This window comes from Heptranchias perlo, chromosome 11, assembly GCF_035084215.1.
Source record: "Heptranchias perlo isolate sHepPer1 chromosome 11, sHepPer1.hap1, whole genome shotgun sequence".
NCBI classification, from domain to species: domain Eukaryota; kingdom Metazoa; phylum Chordata; class Chondrichthyes; order Hexanchiformes; family Hexanchidae; genus Heptranchias; species Heptranchias perlo.
Window position 1 is genome coordinate 68047926 of NC_090335.1, and position 26011 is coordinate 68073936.

The following is a 26011-nucleotide window of genomic DNA, read 5'->3' on the forward strand; positions in this document are numbered from 1 at the left end:
CTTACACTGGTCATGTCGTGCACCCTGGTTTGAATGTCCTCTGGGATTGCCCCTCCTATTTTTTCTAACTGTTTCGTGTTCGCACTTATGTTATTCCGGATTGTCTCTTGAATGACAGGTAGACATTTCTTTAAAAATAAAAATGGATTCAAAAAATAAATATCACAGAGCGGAGATAACATTTCACACACGCGGTCAAAAATCAGATAATGTGACGTTACCGAAACATTAATTCAGCTACCAAAGTTCATACGTTAGAAGGCCTGTCGATTGCCTGTCTTTTCACCACAATTGATGGTTACTGTTATAGAAAAAGCTGTCCATCCCCATTTGGCAAAAGTGTGTTGATAAAAACCAGAACAGAACAGACTATTGTAACGTTTGAGAGTTAATCACACAATTCTTAAATGGGCTACTAAATTTTGAGAGTCGGTAATCCAAATGAACACTAAAATTTCCATAACCTCATTCGAATCTCTATGGCATGTCCATTACTCTGTATGTTAAGAATATTATATGTGCATCTTTTTAAAGTGAGCCCAGCAGCTGGGTTTCAGTCAATTTTGGCCCAATTCAACTTAAAATTAAGTTCGTCAGGGGAGGGGTTGGAAACATATCTTATGCATTACTGTAACGTAGATAAACTAGGAGGCCTAGAATGCCAGAGTTGCCTCATGTCCTGGTGTAGACTTTCCCCACCCCAGTGGTCAGCTGGTCAGGTAATATGTATTTGGAAAGTATTTTTTTTCCCTAAAAGTCATACATTTCAAGCCCAGCACCCAGGCCTCTATTTTAACTGCGGGCCCAGTTTTCGGCGGGTGAGTTTTTGGCCGAGAATTTTAACCGCCAGGCGGGAAAGCGGCCTAGTGAGCGGCCTGCCCATCCGTCCGTCCGGGAGCAGCAGCGCGAGGCCCCATCATCATACCGCTGGCCAACTTCTCCGACCAGTTGGTAGCAAGCAGAGGAAAATTGGGTGGCCACTGAGCCCAAGGTAAGTGCGGGGATGGGAAGGACGGTGGATTCCGCGGCAGTTAACGGTTCAGAAAGGGGAGGCCTACACTTCCTTTGTGGGGCCCAGAGGAACACTCCTGCTCTTCCGGGCCCCAGAAAAAAAAGCTTTAAGCTCATCTTACAGGGCCTCTTCAGTGGTCTGGCCAGGTGCTTGCTGTCAGGTTGGTCACTGAAGGCCACCCGCTCACTTCCTGGTTAAGTTGGCGTTGGGATCCCATTGACATATTAGGACGTAATAGGATCCCAATTTGTATGAATGGAGGAGGGTCTCGCCTCATGTGCCTGAAAAATCGGGCATTTTAAAATCGTAACAGATCAGGGACGGAGCCACTCCATTTTAATTGCCCCTCCACCCAGTTTCTGCCAGACGAGGAGAGTTGAAATTCCTCCCTTGCTGTCAGTTCAAAACACACAAGCTACAGCAAAAACGGCCCGGGCCATTTTAACTCCTGGGCCTCAACTAAATACCCTCGGCCGACCTCCCACCTATTCTGGGCGGAGAATCTTCGAGAAGTGGCAAATATTGGCGTGGCCGGGAGGCCACCCACTGAGCCACGGTTAGACCGAGATTGGCGACTGGAACGCAAGGGTGGCCGCAATCGTGGGGGAGGGGCAAGAGAAACGGGCGAGATCGCGGCGAGGAGCTTAAGATTTCTACATGGGGCCGACACACATATGTTAAAAAGGACCCCGCCAGCTTTGGGCGGCTGTCCGTGCTGCCTGCTCAGTAGAGCCGGTGAAAAATCACAGCCGGTCAGCTCCCTCGGGTGGGTAAGCGACCATGGTGATTTTAGCTGCCCATCCGCCTGGCAGGTAGGGTTAAAATCGCCCCATAATATTGATCATTATTAATTAACCTCAAAACAGTTTGGATTGAATTTGTTCTGCACCAAGCTTGATTGGCCTATCCACGTCTAACAGCATGGGCTGGATTATCCTCCGTAGGAAGTGGGGCACAATTGAGCACCAAGGCCGACCGCTGCCTCCCTCCCCACCCCGGGCAGGACCACCGCCAACTGCCCCTTGCCCACCCGCTGCACGTAAATGCTGGAGGGGGTGGAAGAGGCATGTTGGCCGATTTTGCTTCCGTTCATCCTTCTTACTGCTGCTCCCCCCAGACCATCTGCTAGAAGCTGGAGGTGGGCCTGAGGCAGCAGCAGTAGTAAGATCTACGAAGCCTGGAGGTTTCTCCATACTTGGAGAACCTCTGCCCCTCTAAGGTCCCTCGTCACCTCTCTTGGACCTGTAGTGATGGTCCTAACAAAATGTGGCAGAGCTTTCTACCATTAGTAAAATGCAGTAGTTTTATTCCTATTTTGCGTTCAGTCCCACAAACAAACCTTTGATCAAAGTGAGTGCAACTAACCCTGATGTGTACAATAAGCTCATTGGTGAGTCTGGTAGACAGATGTTGGAAGGATGCTAATTTGTTATCCAGCAGTGTCCTATGGAGAGAGAGATATATTTTAATACATTGGTAAGATGGCACAAGTGTCAATGGTATTTCTTATTTTCTTCCTTACAAAAATTAATTCTTGCCCCTTTTCACATTTCATAGCTAAGAGGAGATTGAACAATGGCAATAGCATCTCTCCAGTGGACATAAACGATCCCATGGCACTTATGAAGAAAAACAGGGGAGTTCTCCTGGTATCCTGGCCAACATTTATCCCTCAACCAACACCTAAAACAGATGCTATGGTAATTTATTTTATTGCTGTTTGTGGGACCTTGCTGTGTGCAAATTGGCTGCCACATTTCAACAGTGACTGAACGCCAAAAAAAGTACGTCATTGGCTGTGACGCACTTTGGGACACCAAGGTTGTGAAAGGCGCTATATAAATGCAAATTCTTTCTTTAAGAATCTCCAAACCAAACAACTGAGAAATCCACACAGGTAGAACTTCTGTTTGCCCATTTTGAAGCCTATACTCTTACCCTGTAGGGACACACCACACATACCTAAGTCCAAAGTACTGAGGTGCTGATTGGCATGACCTAAGGCTTAGGAGCGTCTAAGTATGTGTGAAGGTACCAGCAAAGAGCACTGGTGTACTTCCTGTGGCTTTTCCAGCCAGGAATACCCAAGCCACTAGGCCTTCAGCTTGCAAGGTTAGCTGGATTTGAATGGGATGAATCACTGCCCCAGTGACACGTTCCACCCCTTGAGATTCCATTAATGAGCTGAGCTGGGTGCTCAATCATCAACAGTGCCAGGGAGTACTGCGGACCCATGGAGGATAGACTTGGCTCCAGTCTTCCTGATGGGTTGTAATCTTGAAGCCAACTCGACCCTATAGAGACCCAGTTGATCTCTCACTAAGAAGGGTAGTTGCTAGTTGGTCAAGTTAAATGGAAATTGTTCAAATTATGAAATTAAGGTCACGTTTCGGCTGCTTTGTTTTTGAAGAACAAAATAAGTACCTAAAATGAACATTCTTCCTGAAAAATTCAGTTTCCTGCTCCAGTGCATTAGCCAGGGATGTCTTTGCAAATAGGTCCTGCTGTCCACGACACTTGATGAGCATGTAGCCCTTTTGTAGAGGAATGATCTGATTGTTGATGATTTTGAGAAGATCGCTTTCTGTGCCACAATCAATCAAGTCTGGTTTTGTTAAAACACCTGTAGGTGTAATACAAAGTTCAATGACTTCTGAAGCAATGTGAGTGATATCGTTACGAGCATTTCATTTGTGAGTCCCACCCAATGTCACACTGATACAGAGGCCAAGTTTGTGACACATTAACTGAACTACCTTTCAATCAGAATCTCATTTGAGATAAAAGGCCCCAGGTGATGGGAGTCAGTTAGACTACCCTAATGAGATAAAGTCCCCTCTATCTGGTGATTGCATAGGTCCTACATCAAATGAGTTTGGCCAGTCTCTGTCTCGTTCCCAGATGGTATGGGCTCAGTGATTTTTGTCAATTCACTGAAATTATCCAATAAAATGAGAAGCTCCCACACCAGCCATCAAAGGCTCTCTGAGGGAAATTGTGAAAGCTCATCTAGATGTTGAGGCAAAGATAGACACTCTCAAAAGGTATGAGCAGTTAGGACTCAACCATGAGAATGAGCTATGGGTCAAGAGCCAAAACAATCCAGGGTAATGATAGAAAAGACCCAAAATCATAACACCAGAGATGTGTAAATATTTGCACAAGTTATATATTGTTACAGCACAGGAGGAGGCCATTCGGCCCATCATGCCTGTGCCGGCTCTTTGAAAGAGCTATCCAATTAGTCCCACTCCCCTGCTCTTTCTCCATAGCCCTGTAAATGTTTTCCCTTCAAGTTTTTATCCAATTCCCTTTTGAAAGTTACTATTGAATCTGCTTCCACCACCCTTTCAGACAGTGCAGTCCAGATCATAACTCGTTGCATAAAAACATGTTTCCTCATGTCGCCTCTGGCTCTTTTGCTGATCACCTTGAATGTGTCCCCTCTGATTACCAACCTTTCTGCCACTGAAAACAGTTTCTCTTTATTTACTTTGTCAAAGCCAGTCATGATTTTGAACACCTCTATCGAATCTCCCCTTAATTGTCTCAGTTCTAAGGAGAACAACCCCAGCTTCTCCAGTCTCTCTACATAACTGAAGTCCCTCATCCCTGGCACCATTCTAGTAAATCTCATCTGCACCCTCTCTAAGGCCTTCACACCCTTCCTAAAGTGTGGTACCCAGAATTGAACACAATACTCCAATTGCGGACTAACCAGTGTTTTATAAAGGTTTAGCATAACTTCCTTGCTTTTGTACTCTATGCCTTTATTAATAAAGCCCAGGATCCCATATGCATTTTTTTTTAAAAACAGCTTTCTCAACTCATCCTGCCACCTTCAAAGATTTGTGTACATACACCCCCAGGCCTCTGTTCCTGTACCCCCTTTACCATTTACTTTATATTGCCTCTCCTCATTCTTCCTACCAAAATACATCACTTCACAATTCTCTGCGTTAAATTTCATCTGCCATGTGTCTGCCCATTTCACCAGTCTGTCTACGTCCTCCTAAAGCCTGTTACTATCCTTCACATTGTTTACTACATTTCCGAGTTTCATGTCATCTGCAAACTTTGAAATTATATCCTCGATACCCATGTCCAGGTGATTGATATAAATCAAAAAGAGCAGTGGTCCTAGTACTGACCAATGTTTTACGTCGGTCCTTGGAATATGTTAATATTTTCAGGGCATCTTGGAGTGCGTATCAATTTTTAGGGGGATGCTTGGCAATGACATTGTGGGGGCGCAAAAGAAAAGTGCTAAAACCTTTCTTAGCTGAGTGTGCAAAACCATTCACCAAACCATATTAATTTATTTATTTTAAGTGGAAGCCAGAAATATTTTGACAGTGCCTGAATCCTATTTTGATTTACCCAGTGTCCTTTCTCCTTTAGGATCAACTTCCTGTGCCATCTTCAATGCCTCTGTGGTAGCGATGTCCACATTACAGGAAATAACGACCAAAATGATCGTTTCTTCTTTTCTAATGTAGGATTTGATCAGATCTTTGATCTGGAAAATAAATGAAATGTAACCGTTATTTACCTTCACGCACAAATTTGCTTGCTGGAAAGGCTGGATTTATTGTCCATCCCATAGTTGCGATAAAGGTGGTGAGCCGTCTTCTTGAAACGATTGGTTTTACAGCTAACTGGCTTGCTTGGAACGTTTTGTTACGTTGAAGGTGCTACACATGTTGTGAAGTGGTCCAGCAGCAGCAAGATTATTAAAAAGTCAACCCACATAGCTTAGAGTTGTCAGTCGGCCAGACCAGGCAGGGGTGGCAGGTTTGTTTCCTTGAAGGACATTAGTGAACTCATTTGCTTTCGTACAACAGTTCTAGTAGCTTTCATGGTCATTTGTACCAGTGCAAGCCCACAAATTACCAGATTTATTGAATTTAATTTCACAAATTGCCACTGGGGGAGGTGGGGGGGAAGATTGGAGCTCCAGTATCATAAACTCTATACAACCGTACCCAACTCGGGATCTAACCTGTGCTATGCCAGACCAAGGATTGGTTCATTCTAACACTGTGGGTCAAAAAAATAGCAAAGTGGCCAATTCTGCAGCACTAACACCTTGATGAGTACAATGATTCAACCATGAGATTAATGACAAAATCCTATATTTATCTGAATCAAGATTTTAAGAGGAAAACGAGACCAGTTACAAACCTCCTCCCTGAACGCAACTGTAAAGGATCTCGAGGACAAATTGAGCACACACCAGGTTCCTTGAAAAACGTGGGCAACTCTTGCTTATCGATGCAGTGGGAAGTGATGGGGGTGGGGGGAGCGACACTGTTATATGTGGACGCAGGAACTGCATTCAATTAGATATTGTGGGTTTGCTGGTAACATCGGACATTACCATGGCAGAAACTGTAGGGAGGAGTTTCCTGTAAGGTCATACTGGTTTTCCAGCATAAATCGGGTGAGCGGGAGTCGAAAATTGGACGGGCACCCATCCTATCGAGTGTCCGCCCGTTTTGGTCCCCGTTTCTGTTGGATGCTGGAAGTGCTCGTGACCGAATAAGGCGATGAACAGGAAGTGACATTGTGTCATTCCACTTTTGGTCGTCATCCTCACAGTAACTCAGGACACTACTAATGGCGGCGTGTTACTGGCGTCCAGTGTTGCTAAGGGCAGCAGAAGAGGTTTTACACTGTAACTCTCCTCAGTGACTGCAATAGGTCACGGTGCCATAGGTGCATTCTGACACACTAGTAGAATTTGGGGGATTTTTCAAGTCCTTTAAGCTGCTGCAGGTGACTGAATCCCGCAGGAGCTATGAACTATCTGGGGTGGATGGAAACACCACCGGGAGCCTGCCAAAAAACAGTAAGGATTTACACTGGGAACTTTGCCAGGTCAGTGGTCCAACTGTCAGACATGTGAAACTCACATCCTTCCACACTAGTGGTGGCGTAACTACCAAAGAGGAAGACTAGGCATTATTTCCTTGATTCTATATAGAAAACAGAAACATCTGTGGGTGATGTATTTTATCTCTATGTTCAGGCACTCCCCACAGAGTCTAAGGGAGCTTCAGAAAATACATAGAATGTACAGCACGGAAATAGGCCATTTGGCCCAACAGGTCCATGCCAGTGTTTATGCTCCATATGCACCTCCTCCCACCTTCATCTAAGCCTATCAGCATATGCTTCTATTCCTTTCTCCCGCATGTATCTTGCTTCCCCTTAAATGCATCTATTCTAGTCACCTTAACTGCTCCGTGTGGTAGCGAGTTCCATATTCTAACCACTCTCTGGGTAAAGAAGTCTCTCCTATATTTCCTGTTGGATTTATTAGTGACTATCTTATATTTATGGCCCCTAGTTCTGGCCTTCCCCACAAGTGGAAACAACTTCTCTACGTCTACCCGACCAAATCCTTTCACAATCTTAAAGACCTCTATCAGGTGAGCGATTGGAACCAAGATAAAGATTAAACAATGACATAAGCTAAGGCATAGTTCCTCAGAACTCGATCAGCTCTATCACCACCAGGTCGGTTTTACCTTGGCTCCAATGTCCTGAGGCTGATCTCCGATGGGAACTCTGATGATTCCAGGCAGGTCTATTAAGGTCAAGTCTGGGGCGCAACTCGATTCCACTTGTAGACTGATCAGTTCTGAACTTATCCCAGTTCTTCCAGCTAAGTCTTCCTGGGCTGTGTACGAAAAATAAACATGCATGCATTTATTTCATAACTCCGTACAATGTGATGACATCATCTCCATTTTATGTCAGCGAACAGATCACATGGCACGCTGGGGGAGAATTTCAACGCACGACCGGCCGCTTTTCTGCGTGTAAAATTGGCCTCGGACCTCCAAATTTCATGGCTTGATCTGCCGTGCCCCAACTACACCGGAATTGTGCTGGTCGCCAAATTGGTCGGGGAAATTTTAGTCGTCCATGGCATTCACTTGAAAGAGGCATTAGGCTCCTTAAAATGAGCAAATTGGGGTCCTACATAGATGCGAAAACCAGATACAAACAAACAGCCCCTCGAGCCTGTTCAACCATTCAACGAGATCATGGCTGGTCTGTGACCAAACTCCATTTACCTGCCTTAGCCCCATATCCCTTAATACCTTTGGTTAACAAAAATCTATCAATCTCAGATTTACAATTAACATTTGAGCTAGCATCAACTGCCGTTTGTGGAAGAGAGTTCCAAACTTCTACCACCCTTTGCATATGGAAGTGTTTCCTAACTTCACTCCTGAACATCCTGCCTCTCATTTTTAGGTTATGTCCCCTATTCCTAGACTCCCCAATCACCGGAAATAGTTTCTCTCTATCTACCCTATCAGTTCCCCTTAACATCTTAAAAACTTCAATCAAATCACCCCTTAATCTTCTAAACTCCAAGGAATAGTTTGTGTCTTCTCCTCGTAATTTAACCCTTGCAGTCCAGGTATTTTTGAGGCGGTGACCAGGAGGATCGATGAGTGTAGCACAATTGACGTAGTCTACATGGATTTTACCAAGGCTTTTAACAAGGTCCCACATGGCAGACTGGTCAAAAAAGTAAAGGCCCATGGGATCCAAGGGAGTGTGGCAAATTGGATCCAAAATTGGCTCACTGGCAGGAAGCAAAGGGTAATGGTCGACGGGTGTTTTTGTGACTGGAAGGCTGTTTCCTGTGGGGTGCCGCAGGGCTCGGTACAAGGTCCTTTGTTTTTTGTGGTATACATTAACAAATTTGGACTTAAAGGTAGGGGGCTTTATTAAGAAATTTGCGGATGACACAAAGATAGGCCGTGTGGTTGATAGTGAGGAGGAAAGCTGTAGACTGCAGGAAGATATCAATGGACTGGTCAGATGGGCAGAAAAGTGGCAAATGGAGTTCGATCTGGAGAACTGTGAGGTAATGCACTTGGGGAGAGCAAACAAGGCAAGGGAGTACACAATAAATGGGAGGATACGGAGAGGTGTAGAGGAAGTGAGGGACCTGGGAGTGTATGTCTCCAAATCCCTGAAGGTAGCAGGACTGGTAGATAAGGTGGTTAAGGAGGCATATGAAATGTTTTCCTTTATTAGCCGAGGCATAGAATATAAAAGCAGGGATGTTATGCTGGAACTGTATAAAACACTAGTTAAGCCACAGCTTGAGTACTGTGTACAGTTCTGGTCACCACATTACAGGAAGAATGTAATTGCACTAGAGAGGATGCAGAGGAAATTTATGAGGATGTTGCCAGGACTGGAGAATTTTAGCTATGATGACAGATTGGATAGGCTGGGGTTGTTTTCCTTGGAACAGCAAAGGCTGAGGGGTGATTTGATTGAGGTGTACAAAATTATGAGGGGCCTAGATAGAGTGGATAGGAAAGACCTATTTCCCTTAGCGGAGGGGTCAATAACCAGGGGGCATAGATTTAAAGTGATTGGAAGAAGGATTAGAGTGGAAATGAGGAAACGTTTTTTCACCCAGATGGTGGTGGGGATCTGGAACTCACTGCCTGAGAGGGCGGTAGAGGCATTAAAAAATACCTGGATGAGCACCTGAAGAGCCGTGACCTGCAGGGCTACAGACCAAATACAGGAAAGTGGGATTAGGCTGGGTGGCTCGTTGCTCAGCCGGCGCGGACACGATGGGCCGAATGGCCTCCTTCTGTGCTGTAAATTTTCTATGATTCTAGGTATCATCCTAGTAAATCTACGCTGCACTCCCTCCAAGGCCAATATATCCTTCCAAAGGTGCAGCGCCCAGAACTGAACACAGTACTCCAGGTATGATCTAACCAGGGCTTTGTATAGCTGTAGCATAACTTCTATCTCCTTGTATTCTAGTTTTCTAGATATAAAGGCCAGCATTCCATTTTCTGTACCTGTCCATGACATTTTAATGATCTATGCACGTGGACCGCTAACTCTCTTTGGACTTCCACTGTTTCGAGCTTTTCACCATTCAGAAAGTACTCTGATCTATCCTATTTAGGTCCAAAGTGGATGACCTCACACTTGCCTACATTGAAATCCTTTTGCCACAGTTTTGCCCATTCATTTAATCTATTAATAGATGCTGGCCATAATCTTCCAATCATCTTTAAATATAGAGGTGGTGTCAGAGGACTGGAGAATTGCAAATGTTACACCCTTGTTCAAAAAAGGATGTAAGGATAAACCCAGCAACTACAGGCCAGTCAGTTTAACCTCAGTGGTGGGGAAGCTTTTAGAAATGATAATCTGGGACAACATTAATAGTCACTTGGACAAGTGTGGATTAATAATGGAAATCCGGCACGGATTAAAGGCAAAACGTGTTAGTCATAGAGTCATAGAGTTATACAGCACGGATAGAGGCCCTTCGGCCCATCGTGTCCGCGCCGGCCATCAAGCCCTGTCTACTCTAATCCCACATTCCAGCATTTAGTCCGTAGCCTTGTATGCTATGGCATTTCAAGTGCTCATCCAAATGCTTCTTGAATGTTGTGAGGGTTCCTGCCTCCACAACCCTTTCAGGCAATGAGTTCCAGACTCCAACCACCCTCTGGGTGAAAAAGTTCTTTCTCAAATCCCCTCTAAACCTCCCGCCTTTTACCTTGAATCTATGTCCCCTTGTTATAGAACCCTCAACGAAGGGAAAAAGCTCCTTAGTATCCATCCTATCTGTGCCCCTCATAATTTTGTACACCTCAATCATGTCCCCCCTCAGCCTCCTCTGCTCCAAGGAAAACAAACCCAATCTTCCCAGTCTCTCTTCATAGCTGAAGCGCTCCAGCCCTGGTAACATCCTGGTGAATCTCCTCTGCACCCTCTCCAAAGCGATCACATCCTTCCTGTAGTGTGGCGACCAGAACTGCACACAGTACTCCAGCTGTGGCCTAACCAGTGTTTTATACAGCTCCATCATAACCTCCTTGCTCTTATATTCTATGCCTCGGCTAATAAAGGCAAGTATCCCATATGCCTTCTTTACCACCTTATCTACCTGTTCCGCTGCCTTCAGGGATCTGTGAACTTGCACACCAAGATCCCTCTGACCCTCTGTCTTGCCTAGGGTCCTCCCATTCATTGTGTATTCCCTTGCCTTGTTAGTCCCTCCAAAGTGCATCACCTCGCACTTTTCCGGGTTAAATTCCATTTGCCACTGTTCCGCCCATCTGACCAACCCATCTATATCGTCCTGCAGACTGAGGCTATCCTCCTCGCTATTTACCACCCTACCAATTTTTGTATCATCAGCGAACTTACTGATCATACCTTTTACATTCATATCCAAGTCATTAATGTAGACCACAAACAGCAAGGGACCCAGCACCGATCCCTGTGGTACCCCACTGGCCACAGGCTTCCAGTCACAAAAACAACCTTCGACCATCACCCTCTGCCTTCTGCCACTAAGCCAGTTTTGTATCCAAAGTGCCAAGGCACCCTGGATTCCATGGGCTCGTACCTTCTTGATCAGTCTCCTGTGGGGGACTTTATCGAAGGCCTTACTGAAATCCATGTATATCACATCCACTGCGTTACCCTCACCCACACGCCTAGTCACCCCCTCAAAAAATTCAATCAAATTAGTCAGACATGATCTTCCCTTGACAAAGCCATGTTGACTATCCCTGATTAATCCTCGCTTCTCCAAGTGGAGACTAATTTTGTCCTTCAGAATTTTTTCCAATAATTTTCCTACCACTGATGTTAGGCTCACTGGCCTGTAGTTCCCCGGTTTTTCCCTACTCCCCTTCTTGAATAATGGTACTACATTAGTGTTCAATTAACTTGATTGAGTTTTTTGATGAGATAACAGAGAAGGTAGATGAGAACAATGTTGTGTATATGGACTTTCAAAAGGCGTTTAATAAAGTGCCACATAATAGGCTTGTCAGCAAAATTGAACCCAGTGGAATAAAAGGGGCAGTCGATGGATACGAGCAAGTGACAGGAAACAGAATAGTGGTAAACGGTTGTTTTTCCGACTGGAGGAAGGTATACGGTGATGTTCCCCAGGGGCCGGTACTAGGACCACTGCTTTTTTTGATATATATTAATGACTTAGACTTGGGTGTACAAAGCACAATTTCAAAATTTGCAAATGACAAAACTTGGAAGTGTAGTGAACAGTGAAGAGGATAGTGATAGACTTCAAGAGGACGTAGACAGACTGGTGGAATGGGCGGACACATGGCAGATGAAATTTTACTCAGAACGAGGAGAGACAATATAAATTAAATAGTACAATTCTAAAGGGGGTGCAGGAACAGAGACCTGGGGGTATGTGTGCACAAATCTTTGAAGGTGGCAGGACAGGTTGAGAAAGCGGTTAAAAAAGCATATGGGATTCTGCACTTTATAAATAGAGGCATAGAGTACAAAAGCAAGGAAGTTATGTTGAACCTTTATAAAACACTGGTTCAGTCACAGCTGGAGTATTGCATCCAATTCTGGGCACCGCACTTTAGGAAGGATGGGAAGGCCTTAGAGAGGGTGCAGAAAAGATTTACCAGAATGGTTCCAGGGATGAGGAATTTCAGTTATGTGGAGAGACTGGAGAAGCTGAGGTTGTTCTCCTTAGAGCAGAGAAGGTTAAGTGGAGATAGACATAAAGAGTCAAAAGAGATAGTAAGATGAAATGGAAAAAAGGGGTGTATGGCAGATGTCGGGTTGATAACACAAGTGAGAACCAGGCAGAATATAGAAAGTTCAGAGGGGAAGTGAAAAAGGAAATAATAGGGGCAAAGGGAGTATGGGAATAGACTGGCGGCCAACCTAATAGGGAATCCAAAAGTCTTCTACAGGCCTGTAAACAGTAAACAGGTAGTAAGAGGAGGGGTGGGGCCAATTAGGGATCATAAAGGAGGTCTACTCATGGAGGCAGAAGGGATGGCCGAGGTACTAAATGAGTACTTTGCATCTGTCTTTACTAAGGATGCTGCCAGAGTCTCAGTAAAGGAAGGGGTAGTTGAGATAATGGATGGGCTAAAAATTGATAAAGGAGGTTGTAGAAAGGCTGGTTGTACTTAAAGTAGATAAATCACCCGGTTCAGATGGGGATGCATCCTAGGTTGCTGAGGGAAGCAAGGGTGGAAATTGCGGAGGTACTTGCCATAATCTTCCAAATATCCTTAGATACGGGGGTGGTGCCAGTAGACTGGAGAACTGAAAATGTTACGCCCTTGTTCAAAAAAGGGTGTAAGGATAAACCCAGCAATTATAGGCCAGTCAGTTTAACCACTGTGGTGGGGAAACTTTTAGAAATGATAATCCGGAACAGAATTAGCAGTCACTTGGACGAGTGTGGATTGATTAGGGAAAGCCAGCACGGATTTGTTAAAGGCAAATCATGTTTAACTAACTTGATAGAGCTTTTTGATGAGGTAACAGAGAGGGCAGATGAGGGCATTGCAGTTGATGTGGTGTATATGGACTTTCAAAAGGCAGTTGATAAAGTGCCGCATGGTAGGCTTATCATCAAGATTGCGGCCCATGGAATAAAGGGGGCAATAGCAACACGGATACAGAATTGGCTAAGTGACAGGAAACAGAGAGTAGTGAACAGTTGTTTTTCGGACTGGAGGGAGGTGTACAGCGATGTTCCCCAGGGGCTGGTACTGGGACAATGCTTTTCTTGATATATACTAATGATTTGGACTTGGGTGTACAGGGCACAATTTCCAAATTCACAGATGACACAAAACTTGGAAGGATAGCGAACAGCGAGGAGGATAGTGATAGATTTCAAGAGGGTATAGACAGGCTGGTGGCATGGGCGGACAGGTGGCAGATGAACATTAACACAGAAAAATGCGAAGTGATACATTTCGGTAGGAAGAACGAGGAGAGGCAATATAAACTAGAGGGCACAATTCTAATGGGGTTCCAGGAACAGAAAGATCTGGGGGTATATGTGCCCAAATCATTGAAGGTGGCAGGGCAGGTTGAGAAAGCGGTAAAAAAGGCATACGGGATCCTGGGCTTTATAAATAGAGGCATAGAGTACAACAGTATGGAAGTCATGAAGAACCTTTATAAAACACTGGTGTGGCCATAACTGGAGTATTGTGTCCAGTTCTGGGCACAGCACTTTAGGAAAGATGTGAAGGCCTTAGAAAGGATGCTGAAGAGATTTACTAGAATGATTTCAGGGATAAGGGATTTTAGCTATATGGATAGACTGGAGAAGCTGGGGTTGTTCTCCTTGGAACAGAAAAGGTTGAGAGGAGATTTGATAGAGGTATTCAAAATCATGAAGGGTCGAGACAGAGTAGATAAAGAGAAACTGTTCCCATTGGTGGAAGGGTCAAGAACCAGAGGACATAGATTTAAGGTGATTGGCAAAAGAACCAAAGGTGACATGAGGAAAATTTTTTTTTTTACACACTGCGAGTGGTTAGGATTTGGAATGCACTGCCCGAGGGGGTGGTGGAGGCAGATTCAATCATGGCCTTCAAAAGGGAACTGGATAAGTACTTGAGAGGAAAAAATTTGCGGGGCTACGGGGATAGGGCGGGGGAGTGGGACTAGCTGGATTGCTCTTGCATAGAGCCGGTGCCGACTCAATGGGCTGAAATGCCTCCTTCTGTGCTGTAACCTTTATGATTCTATTTGATAGAAGTGTTCAAAATCTTGAAGGGTTTAGATAAAGTAAGGAAAGAGAAATCGTTCCCATTGGCGGAAGGGTCAAGGACCAAAGGACACAGATTTAAGGTGATTGGCAAAAGAACCAAAGGCGACATGAGGAAAAATGTTTTCTTTTAAAAACACAGTAGTTAGGATCTGGAATGCCACTGCCCGAGGGGGTGGTGGAGGCAGATTCAATCATGGCCTTCAAAAGGGAATTGGATAAGTACTTGAGAGGAAAAAATTTGCAGGGCAATGGGAAAGAGCGGGGGAATGGGACTAACTGGATTGCTCTTACAAAGAGCCGGCATGGGCTTGATGGGCCAAATGGCCTCCTTCTTACTGTAACCATTCTAAGATTCTATATCTCTCTGTAGCTTTATGCTTCCATCTACACTGCTTACATGCTGTCTATCTTTCTGTCATCGACAAACTTGGCTATGTGGCTCTCTATCCAGTCATCTAAATCGTTAATAAATACAGTGAATAGTTGAGGCCCCAACACAGATCCCTGTGGGACTCCCTTAGTCACATCCTGCCAATTTGGGTACCTGCCTGTTATCTCTACTCCCTGTCTCCTGCCACTCAGCCAATTTCCTAACCAGGTCAATAGTTTGCCCTCAATTCCATGAGCTTCAACTATAGCTAAGAGTCTTATGAGGGACTTTATCGAATGCCTTCTAGAAGTCCATATAAACAACATCCATAGACATTCCCCTATCCACTACTTTAGTCACCTCTTCAAAAAATTCAATCAGGTTCGTTAAGCATGACCTACCCTTTACAAATCCATGATGGCTCTCTCTGATCAGCTGAAAATTTCAAGGTGTTCAGTCACTCTATCCCTAATTATAGACTCTAGTAAATGAGTGGAGTTTGGCCCGCACATGCTCCTTCTAGTTGTACCAGGCGTTGAGCAGTCTAACCAGCGATCCTTAAAGGGACCGCACAAAAAAATGCCCAGAACATTCAGTTTTTATTTTTGTTGGCCCAGGAAAAGCAGGAGTGCTCCTCCTGGGCTCACAAAAAAAAACTCCAGCCCACTGCTTGCCCGTTTTGAGGCTCCCCAGACCCAACATGTCGGCCGACTCAGCGTAGCACCTGGCTGATTTCCCACCATCCCCGACCGGCGAGCTGCATCGGACAAGTGCCCGTTTCACACTTGCCGCTCGCTGGCGGCATTTAAAATCAGGCCCGAAGTCGAATTCGGCTCGCGTCTCAGCCCTGCACGGAATGGCGTGTGGAATCGCTGACTTTGAGCCCATGTTGGCCGCAAGTCGAATATCTCGGCATCTGATCGCTAAAACTCTCTGCAACCAAAATGGAGTACGTCTAGTTTTGGCTTGGTGGCTGTCCCTTGAAATCCAGTCAGAATACATAAAGAGGCCGAACTACTTCTTTGCAATAATGGCACCAAATGTTCTGCAGGGCAAAGCTCTGTCTGCCTCTTGTCTGTGCCCCTAACTCTGGCCCATTTTTCACATAGATGCGGAAGAGGAGGGGGCCAAGGACAGAGCCTTGCAGGTGAAAGTGCGGTGGCGGGAAGAGAATCCATTGATGGAGATGTGCTGGCTGCCTGGGTAGGAGTGGAACCATGCAAGGGCAGTCTCACAGAGCTGGACAATAGAGGAGAGATGATGCAAGAGGATAGCATGTTCAGTCATGCCAAATGCTGTGGAGAAGTCAAGGATGGGTAAACACACCATGGTCACTCTCGCAAAGAATGTCACTTGTGACTTTGGCCAGTGCTAGCTCAGTGACAAGGAAGAGAGCAGGACTGGAGATATTAGAACAGATAGTTTTGAGAGCGATGTGCAGAGTTGGAGATGACATCGTGTTCAGGGACCTTAAAAGGAAAGGGAGATTAGAGTTAGAGCAGTGGTTGGACAGGACTGATGGTGGGCTGATGACTGCAATTTTGAACAGCAGAGGGGCAGTGCCCGAGGAAAGGAGCCATTGATGATGTCAGCTACTATGAGAGCCAGGAGGAGAAGTTGAATGGTCTGGAGTTATGTAGGATGGGGTCAAGGGTGCAGGAGGTGGGTCTCATGGAAGAGATGGAGCAAAAACTGTAGACTGATGAGGAAAATCAACAGCTATAGGGGGAAAAACATACATCACACTGTCACTACCAACATTATATCTCCACCGACTAACATGCAAAAAGAGACAAGCCCATTGCAACCTCGCACTAGATTACTTGATATTACCTCCATAATAATCACTCGTCTCCACAACTGCTTCAGCTCATTTCCTGCTGAAACCTCCATCCATGCCTTTACTACCTCCAGACTCAACTATCCCAATGCTCTTCTGACCGGCCTCCCACCTTGCACGCTCCATAAACTTGAGCTCATCCAAAACTGCTGCTCGTATCCTGACTCGCACCAAGTCCCGTTCACCCATCACCCCTGTGCTCACTGACCTAACATTGGCTCCCGGTCCGGCAACACCTCGATTTTAAAATTCTCATCTATGTGTTCGAATACTTCCATGGGCCTTGCCCCTCTCTGTAACATCATACAGCCCTACAACCCTCTGAGATCTCTGCGCTCCTCCAATTCTGGCCTCTTGAGCATCCTCGATTTTCATCGCTCCACCATTGGCAGCCGTGCCTTCAGCCGCCTAGGCCCTAAGCTCTGGAATTCCCTCCCTAAACCCCTCCACCTCTCTCCTCCTTTGTCGCTCCTTAAAGCCTACCCCATTGACCAAGCTTTTGGTCATCTGTTCTAATATCCCTTTGTGGCTCAGTGTCAAATTTTGTCTCATAACACTCCTGTGAAGCGCCTTGAGACGTTTTAACTATGTTAAAGGCGCCATATAGATGCAAGTTGTTGTTTTTTGAAAGAAACAGATGACTGTACCATTGTCTTACGCCCAGTGATGCGACATCATGAGCACCCCGATGCACTATATTTAATGAGGCCTTCGAGGAAATTTGGGCACTTGAGGTGAAGGGCCCGGAGGATCGCACTTCTGGTACATTCCACCAAACATTGCACCTAGGGAGCACCGAGGGTATAAAACCAACCCTAATATAAGCAGAATTGGAAGTGGGTTTGTGCTGTGATCCCGTGCTCACCAATGAACTGGATTGAGATTCCCAAAGTACTTCACATAGGACTCTTGCAGCCAACAGAGCGAGGACGTTTTCATCCAGTCAGTCTGGACTGTATGTGAACCCATGTCCCAGAAATGTGTAACACATTGCACCACTCCATTCCCCCTGCCCCTCAACACATTTTATCATGCTATTTTTCCATTTAATTATATTAAAACATGTAAATAATTGGTGTATACACTGTACCTGATTTAATTTCCTCTTCCACCTCATCTGGGCTTTTCAGTGTTATCACAGAGTCTCTGTAACGTATTTGTCCTTTCCATGGTGTTCCTTGAACTCCATTCTTCAGCTTCAACTCAAGAGGGCACCTTGTCACGATACCTGATATGAAATATTACAATGATATTAGCCCGCTAAGTGAATGGTTCCAATATATGCAAGTTTGGACCACTGGGAACACTATGATATTTTGGTAGGTAAGGGCACCTTGAAACAAACCGGTAGAAACAAACCATAAGCTCCCAGGTTTGGTTCTCAGTTGGTATTACGTTAGCTGATTGGCTGCCAGGACAGCCAATGGGATACACCCGGGATTCCTGTACCTAATTGCCACCCAGTGACTCCTTCGGCTGAATTATTAAACCATGGCCCCGTCTGCCCTTTCAGGTGGATGTAAAAGATCCCATGGCACTATTTCAAAGAAGAGCAGGCGCGTTCTCCCCGATGTCCTGGCCAATATTAATTCCTCAATCAACAGATTAACTGATCATTATCACATTGCTGTTTGTGGGACCTTGCTGTGCGCAAAATGGTTGCCACATTTCCTATATTACAACAGTGACTACACTTCAAAAGTACTTCATTGGCTGTAAAGCACTTTGGGACATTCTGAGGCCGTGAAAGGTGCTATATAAATGCAAGTTCTGCTTTTCTTTCTTTCCCGCTGGAAAGCATGCAGGTGTAGAAATCAGGTGAGAAGAGAGTTTGAGTTCAGCTGCAATATGCCCCCCAACGTAATCAAACAGACCACCCCCGTTCACTGTCTAGGCCCAGGTATGAAGACTGGTCATTTGGGTAAGGTGCCTAGGGGGTTGCTGATGCCCACGGAACTGTACCCCAGCCTGAATTGGCACCTTCAAGAGAGGTGGACAGAAAATTGGCCAAACATACAATGGCGGAAAATTCAACTCGACAGCCGTGCAAAACAGATGGCAGTGGATCGGCTGCCTGTTATACACCCTGTTCAATTTTCCTTTTCGTTGACGGGCGGCCAATTGGCTACCGTCTGTCTTGCCGCCCCTTCAAAGTTGAATTTTACCCCCACTGAGAAATAAGTTGCCATTATTATATAGCCATTGAAATAGATAGAGGCGTGCCTTTCTTACCTCAAGGCCTTTCTCCCTCAATGTTTCACAAATTACAACTCACTCAAAGTGCCGCAGTCCGTAACCTCACCTGTACAAAATCCCATCATTGCCATCTACTCCCCAAGTTCCCCTGGCTCCCCATGTCCCAGCGAATCAACTTTAAAATCCTCATCCTTTCTTTGACATGCCTCACCCCATCCCACCTCAGTGACCTCCTTATGTGCCTGCAGGCAACCTCTGCTCCTCTGGTTACTCCTAGGACCACCCCCCCACCCCCGGCCCCTCACTCCATCCGTTCCACCAACGTTGGCCACTTCACTCCCATCCTTTGGTACTCCCTCCCTGGATCCCTGCTTTCAAAAGCCTCCTCAAAACCATTCCCTTTGACCCCTACCCTAACCCTCTCTGATTTTCCCCCTCCCCTTCAATATAAAGCACTCTGAGATACTCGTGTACATGAGAAACTCTGTTACAGATGCGTGCTATTGGCGTTGTTGGGGGATCAGATGAGTTCAATTTACACATCAGAATCCTGGGCCAGGATTTTTCCTCTGCCATAACTTTGCCGGGAGGTACGGTGGAGACCCCAGGGTTTCCGTCGCACTTCGGCCGATGTTACAGTGGCGGAGCGGGAGCAGCTCTTAGGAACTTTGCGGCCTCGGTCTCTGATCTGAAGAAAATGTTTAAAATAAATGGGTAAATGCCTCTGTTGAAAGAGCAGTGAGAGGAATTTAACATGAGCAAACTAGACATTTGTTCACTGCTATCCCTCGGCGTAACGTCAAAGGCACAGAGAATAAAGAACAATATTATTCTTACCAGTGCCCCTGGGAAGGGCCACCTCAGAGAGCATCTCCAGCACAGAGCTTTTCCCCGAGCTCTGGTCTCCAATCACAGCGATGGTGGGTAGTGGCAAGTCCTTATCCAAACCCAGTGCTCTCAGGGAGTCAATGAGATCAATATAAGGACGAATTTTCTTTTCGTACTCAATGTACCACAGACCAGCCATTTTCTGAAAATAAAATAATACAATTAGAATCATAGCAAGGTTATAGCACGGAAGGAGGCCATTCGGCCCATCGAGTCCACGCCGGCTCTATACAAGAGCGATCCAGCTAGTCCCACTCCCCCGCCCTATCCTCGTAGCCCTGCAATTTTTTTTCCTTTCAAGTACTTATCCAGTTCCCTTTTGAAGGCCATGATTGAATCTGTCTCCAACACTCCCTCGGGCAGTGCATTCCAGATCCTAACCACTTGCTGTGTAAAAATGTTTTTCTTCATGTCACCTTTGTCACCTTAAATCTATGTCCTGTGTCCTTCTGCCAATGGGAACAGTTTCTCTCTATCTACTCTGTCTGGACTCATGATTTTGAATACCTCTATCAACCTCCTCTCAACCTTCTCTGTTCCAAGGAGAACAACCCCAGCTTCTCCAGTCTATCCATTTAACTAAAGTCCCTCATCCCTGGAATCATTCCAGTAAATCTCTTCAGCACCCTCTCTAAGGCCTTCACATCTTTCCTAAAGTGTGGTGCCCAGAACTGGACACAATACTCCAGTTGTAGCCGAACCAGTGTTTTATAAAAGGTTCATCATGACTTCCATACTTTTGTACTCTATGCCTCTTTATAAAACCAAGGATCCTGTATGCTTTTTAACTGCTTTCTCAACCTGCCCTGCCACCTTCAATGATTTGGGTACATATACCCCCAGGTGTCTCTGTTCCTGTACCCCTTTTAGAATTGTGCCCTTTAGTTTATATTGCCTCTCCTCATTCTTACCTACCGAAATGTATCACCTCGCATTTTTCTGTTAAATTTCACCTCTCACGTGTCCACCCATACCACCAGCCTGTCTATGTCCTCTTGAGTCCATCACTATACTCCTCACTGTTCACTACACTTCCAAGTTTTGTGTCATCTGCAAATTTAGAAATTGTGCCCTGTACACCCAAGTCCAAGTCATTAACGTATAACAAGAAAAGCAGTGTTCCTAGTATCGACCCTTGGAAAACACCACTGTATACCTCCCTCCAGTCCGAAAAATAGCCGTTCACCAGTACTCTTTTCCTGTTACAAAGCCAATTCTGTATCCATGCTGCTATTGCCCCTTTTATTCCATGGGCTTCAATCTTGAGGGCAAGCCTACCATGCGGTACTTTATCAAACGCCTTTTGAAGGTCTATAGACACCACATCAACTGTATTGCCCTCATCTACCCTCTCTGTTACCTCATCAAAAAACTCAATCAAGTTAGTTAAACACGATTTGCCTTTAACAAATCCGTGCTGGCTTTCCCTAATCAATCCACACTTGTCCAAGTGACTGCTAATTCTTTCCCAGATTGTCGTTTCTAAAAGTTACCCCACCACCGAGGTTAAACTGACTGGCCTAAAGTTGCTGGGTTTATCCTTACACCCTTTTTTTGAACAAGGGTTTAGCATTTGCAATTCTCCAGTCCTCTGGCACCACCCCCTGTATCTATGGGTGATTGGAAGATTATGGCCAGCACCTCTGCAATTTCTACCTTTACTTCCCTCAGCAGCCTAGGATGCATCCCATTCAGTTAGAATCATAGCAAGGTTAATCTACTTTAAGTACAGAAAGCCTTTTGAGTACTTCCTCTATCAATTTTTAGCCCATCCAGTATCTCAACTACCCCTTCCGTTACTGAGACTCTGGCAGCATCTTCTTCCTTGGTAAAGACAAATGTAAAGTATTCATTTAGTACCTCAGTCCTGCCATCTGCCTCCATGAGTAGATACCCTTTTTGGTCCCTAAATCAGCCCCACCCCTCCTCTTACTACCCGTTTACATGCCTACAGAAGACTTTTGGATTCCCTTTTAATTTGGCCGCCAGTCTATTCTCATACTCTCTCTTTGCCCCCCTTATTTCCTTTTTCACTTCCCCTCTGAACTTTCTATATTCAACCTCACTTGTATTATCAACCTAACATCTGTCATACACCCCTTTTTTCTGCTTCACCTTACTCACTATCTCTTTTGTAATCAACGGAGCTCTGGCTTTGATTGCCCTACCTATCTGCATCGTGGGAATGTGCCTGGACTGTACCCGAACCATCTCCGCTTTAAAGACCGCCCATTGTTGGATTACAGTTTTGCCTGGCAATCTTTGATTCCAATTTACCCGGGCCAGATCTGTTCTCATTCCACTGAAATTGGCCCACTTCTAATTGAGCATTTTTACTTTAGAGTGGTCCATGTCCTTTTCCATAGCTAATCTAAACCTTATGATACAATGATCGCTGCTCCCTAAATGTTCCCCCACTGACACTTGCTCTACTTGGACCATCTCATTCCCCAGAACCAGATCCAGCAATGCCTCCTTCCTCGTTGAGCTGGAAACATACTAGTCAAGAAAGTTCTCCTGAACACGCTTCAAAAATTCCTCCCCCTCTTTGCCCCTTACATTACTATCCCAGTCTATATTAGGATAGTTGAAATCCCCCGTTATCACTACTCTATGGCTTTTGCACCTCTCTATAATTTCCCTGCAAATTTGCTCCACTATATCCTTCCCACTAGTTGGCTCTAGAATACACCCAGTAGTGTAACGGCACCTCTGTTATTTCTTAACTCTAACCAAATAGATTCTGTCATTGTAGTGGTGATTTTCGATCATCGACTACTCAGACACATCGGTAAGGTGCAATCGATCGTTTATTCGAGCGTACACAAGGAGAGGTTCCTCTTGGTTACCCAAGGGGAGAACTCTGCTCCTTCTTAACAAGTTACAACATTGATACATCTTTGTTTCGTGTCTCTACGTGCCTTGGGAAGCTCACAATCTAGTCCTCTCATGAGTTGCTGTGTTTTTAACCCAGAATCAAACATGCTGGCAACCTGATACTAACTCCCCCCACTTTCAAGCACGTAATCACATTAGTCAGACATAGCTCAGTGTTTCACCCACCTTTGTTACGTCAAATAACCTTATAATGTGGATTGTTCATCAGGTTATACATTCTTGCTCAAGAAATCGCTTGCCAAGCCGAGCCTATCTTGCCATTGTGTAACATCAGATAGTAATGTGATTTGTCCATCAAATGGAAGGTTTGACTCATCTGTTTCCTATATCTTCTAGCTTCTACAAACTAAAAACTAACATCTGCAAACAGGCTCTTACTGCTGCATCGGAGCAAAGTCTAATTCCTTCAAATAAGCTCTACTTCTCTAATTTTGAACTTTAAAATTGTTACAACAATCCTTAACCCCTTCCAGGACATCCTTTCTCTCCAGCGCTGCAATATTCTCCTTAATCAATACTGCCACCCCCCCCCCCACTTTCTTTCCTGAACATCTTTTATCCAGGAATATTTTGAACTCAAACCTGCCCTTTTCTGAGCCAGGTCTCCCTTATCGCCATGACATCATATTCCCATGTGGCTATTTGCACCTGCAGCTCACCAACCTTGTTTACCATGGATTCTTCTCAATTGTTGTCTGCAGACAGATGAATGTATCTATTGCAGAGTGGCTCAGTGTGTGGCACTCTCACCTCTAAGTCAGAAGGTTGTGGGTTCAAGCCACACTCCAGAGACTTGAGCACAAAAATCTAGGTTGGCAGTACCGAGGGAGTGCTGCACGGTCAGAGGTGCTGCCTTTCGAATGAGACGTTAAACTGGGACCCTACCTAACCTCGCTGGTGGATGTAAAAGATCGCATGGTACTATTTTCAAAGAAGAGCAGTGGAGTTCTCCCCAGTGCCCTGGCCAATGTTTATCCCTCAATCAACATCACTAAAAACAGATTATTTTGTTGTTGTTTGTGGAACCTTGCAGTGCCCAAATTGGCTGCTGGGTTTCCTACATTACAACAGTGGCTACAAAAAAAAACTACTTCATTGGCTGTAAAGTGCTTTGGGACATCCCGAGGCTGTGAAAGGTACTATTTAAATGCAAGTCCTTGCTTTAAGTTATAAGAGGACTGATTCCATTGATAATTCTGGGGCGTTTCAGACCAAGACACAGACCTGGACTTCCTGGTGAGTCCCACTGGTGCCCCACCCTGGACTTGGATCCAGGTATTATTCCAAGCTCCAGATCACTGGGCGCTCAGGAGCTGTGGGAATTCCAGTGGGGGTATCACTTTCTCACTAGCCCCATCTCCTGCCTGACATCTCCCCCCCTGTGGGAATTCCCCTCTTTGGGACAGAAGCTCGGTGTTTCCGAGTCCCTCTCGGTACTCTGCTCCTTCCGTTGCTCTCTTGTCCGTTTTAATATCAGGAGTGCGTCCCAGTCCCCGAGGAATTCGGACCTAACATTTTTTTTAAACCAACAAAAGCCAAACCAAGTAACTGGGAGTCGACCAGTCTGCTAATGTGTGAGAAAGTATGGAACACAATAGTCTATTTAATGCTCTGTAACTAAGAATTAAACATTCCTAGTGAGTGGATAAAAGGCAAACAAAGAGAAACTAGCTTCACGTACCTTAGACTATCAGACGGTATCAATGCTGGCGCCTCTGTTTGATACTGAAGTGATTGCTTAAATTAAGGTTTTTTCATTCTTTATATGGTCTTATCCCAGCCCCTTCTCCCTGACAGGCAGAATGTGCAATCGTTTGACAGGGGTTTTTTGATCAAAAGATGACCGTCCTTTTCCATACCTTAAGTTTCGGTTTCAACTTTACAGTAAAACTGTCATAATAAACTCAACTGATCCAGACTCGTCTCACTTCCTGTCAACCACTGCAGGCTGTGCGGGGGAGAGAAAAAAAAGTTAAACAGAGGATAAAACAGCAGAGAGAATAATCTAGAAGAAGGCTCCATTGGGTTTATTTTCACACTGGTGTGCAGGCTGAGCTTCCAACCCCATATCCTCTCCATCACAAAGACCATCTACTTCCACCTCCGTAATATTGCCAGTCTCTGCCACTGAGACCCTCATCCACACTTTTGTTACCTCCAGACTCGACTATTCCAATGCTCTCCTGTTGTGGAGATGCCGGTGATGGACTGGGTTTCACAATTGTAAACAATTTTACAACACCAAGTTATAGTCCAACAATTTTATTTGAAATTCACAAGCTTTCGGAGGCTTCCTCCTTCCTCAGGTGAATGTTGTGGAAATGAAATCCTTGAATCCTTCGCATTTATAAATCACAGAACAATGCCTGGTGATCACAGATAGTCTTTCCAACTGCCCGTTGCCATGGCAATCACAGTGTGCAGACAGAGAGGTGTTACCTAAAAGGCCACCGAATATACAAACCACCAAAAAAAAACAGAGAGAGAGAGACAGAAACAAACATAGAAAAGACAGCAAATGACCCGTTATATTAAAAACAGATAACATTTGTTCGCTGGTGGGGTTACGTGTAGCGTGACATGAACCCAAGATCCCGGTTGAGGCCGTCCTCATGGGTGCGGAACTTGGCTATCAATTTCTGCTCGACGATTTTGCGTTGTCGTGTGTCTCGAAGGCCGCCTTGGAGTATGCTTACCCGAAGGTCGGTGGCTGAATGTCCTTGACTGCTGAAGTGTTCCCCGACTGGGAGGGAACCCTCCTGTCTGGCGGTGTCCGTTCATCCGTTGTCCCAGCGTCTGCATGGTCTCGCCAATGTACCATGCTCTGGGGCATCCTTTCCTGCAACGTATGAGGTAGACAACGTTGGCCGAGTCACAGGAGTATGAACCATGCACCTGGTGGGTGGTGTCCTCTTGTGTGATGGTGGTATCTGTGTCGATGATCTGGCATGTCTTGCAGAGGTTACCGTGGCAGGGTTGTGTGGTGTCGTGGACGCTGTTCTCCTGAAAGCTGGGTAATTTGCTGCGAACGATGGTCTGTTTGAGGTTGGGTGGCTGTTTGAAGGCGAGTAGTGGAGGTGTGGGGATGGCCATAGCGAGGTGTTCGTCGTCATTGATGACACGTTGAAGGCTGCGGAGAACATGGCGTAGTTTCTCCGCTCTGGGGAAGTACTGGACGACGAAGGGTACTCTGTTGGTTGCGTCCCGTGTTAG

The 26011-nt window shown here is 45.4% G+C and overlaps 1 protein-coding gene across 2 annotated transcripts in view; it reads right to left on the reverse strand.

Moving 5' to 3' along the window:
* LOC137327466 (interferon-induced GTP-binding protein Mx1-like) overlaps positions 1 to 24702 on the reverse strand; it is a 34465-nt gene extending 9763 nt beyond the window's left edge. The window contains exons 1-8 of one of the 2 annotated variants that reach the window (XM_067993317.1): positions 24480 to 24702; positions 19850 to 20042; positions 17907 to 18044; positions 7546 to 7697; positions 5393 to 5531; positions 3437 to 3635; positions 2378 to 2456; positions 6 to 128 (exon numbers count right to left, since the gene is read on the reverse strand). In XM_067993317.1, coding sequence (XP_067849418.1) covers positions 6 to 128; positions 2378 to 2456; positions 3437 to 3635; positions 5393 to 5531; positions 7546 to 7697; positions 17907 to 18044; positions 19850 to 20039 — 1020 coding nt within the window. In that variant the 5' untranslated portion in view covers positions 20040 to 20042; positions 24480 to 24702. Of the gene's footprint in view, positions 1 to 5; positions 129 to 2377; positions 2457 to 3436; positions 3636 to 5392; positions 5532 to 7545; positions 7698 to 17906; positions 18045 to 19849; positions 20043 to 22963; positions 23053 to 24479 lie in introns of those variants that run through there. The other variant, XM_067993318.1, reaches the window with a different exon arrangement.
* Between the last annotated feature and the right edge of the window lie 1309 nt (positions 24703 to 26011).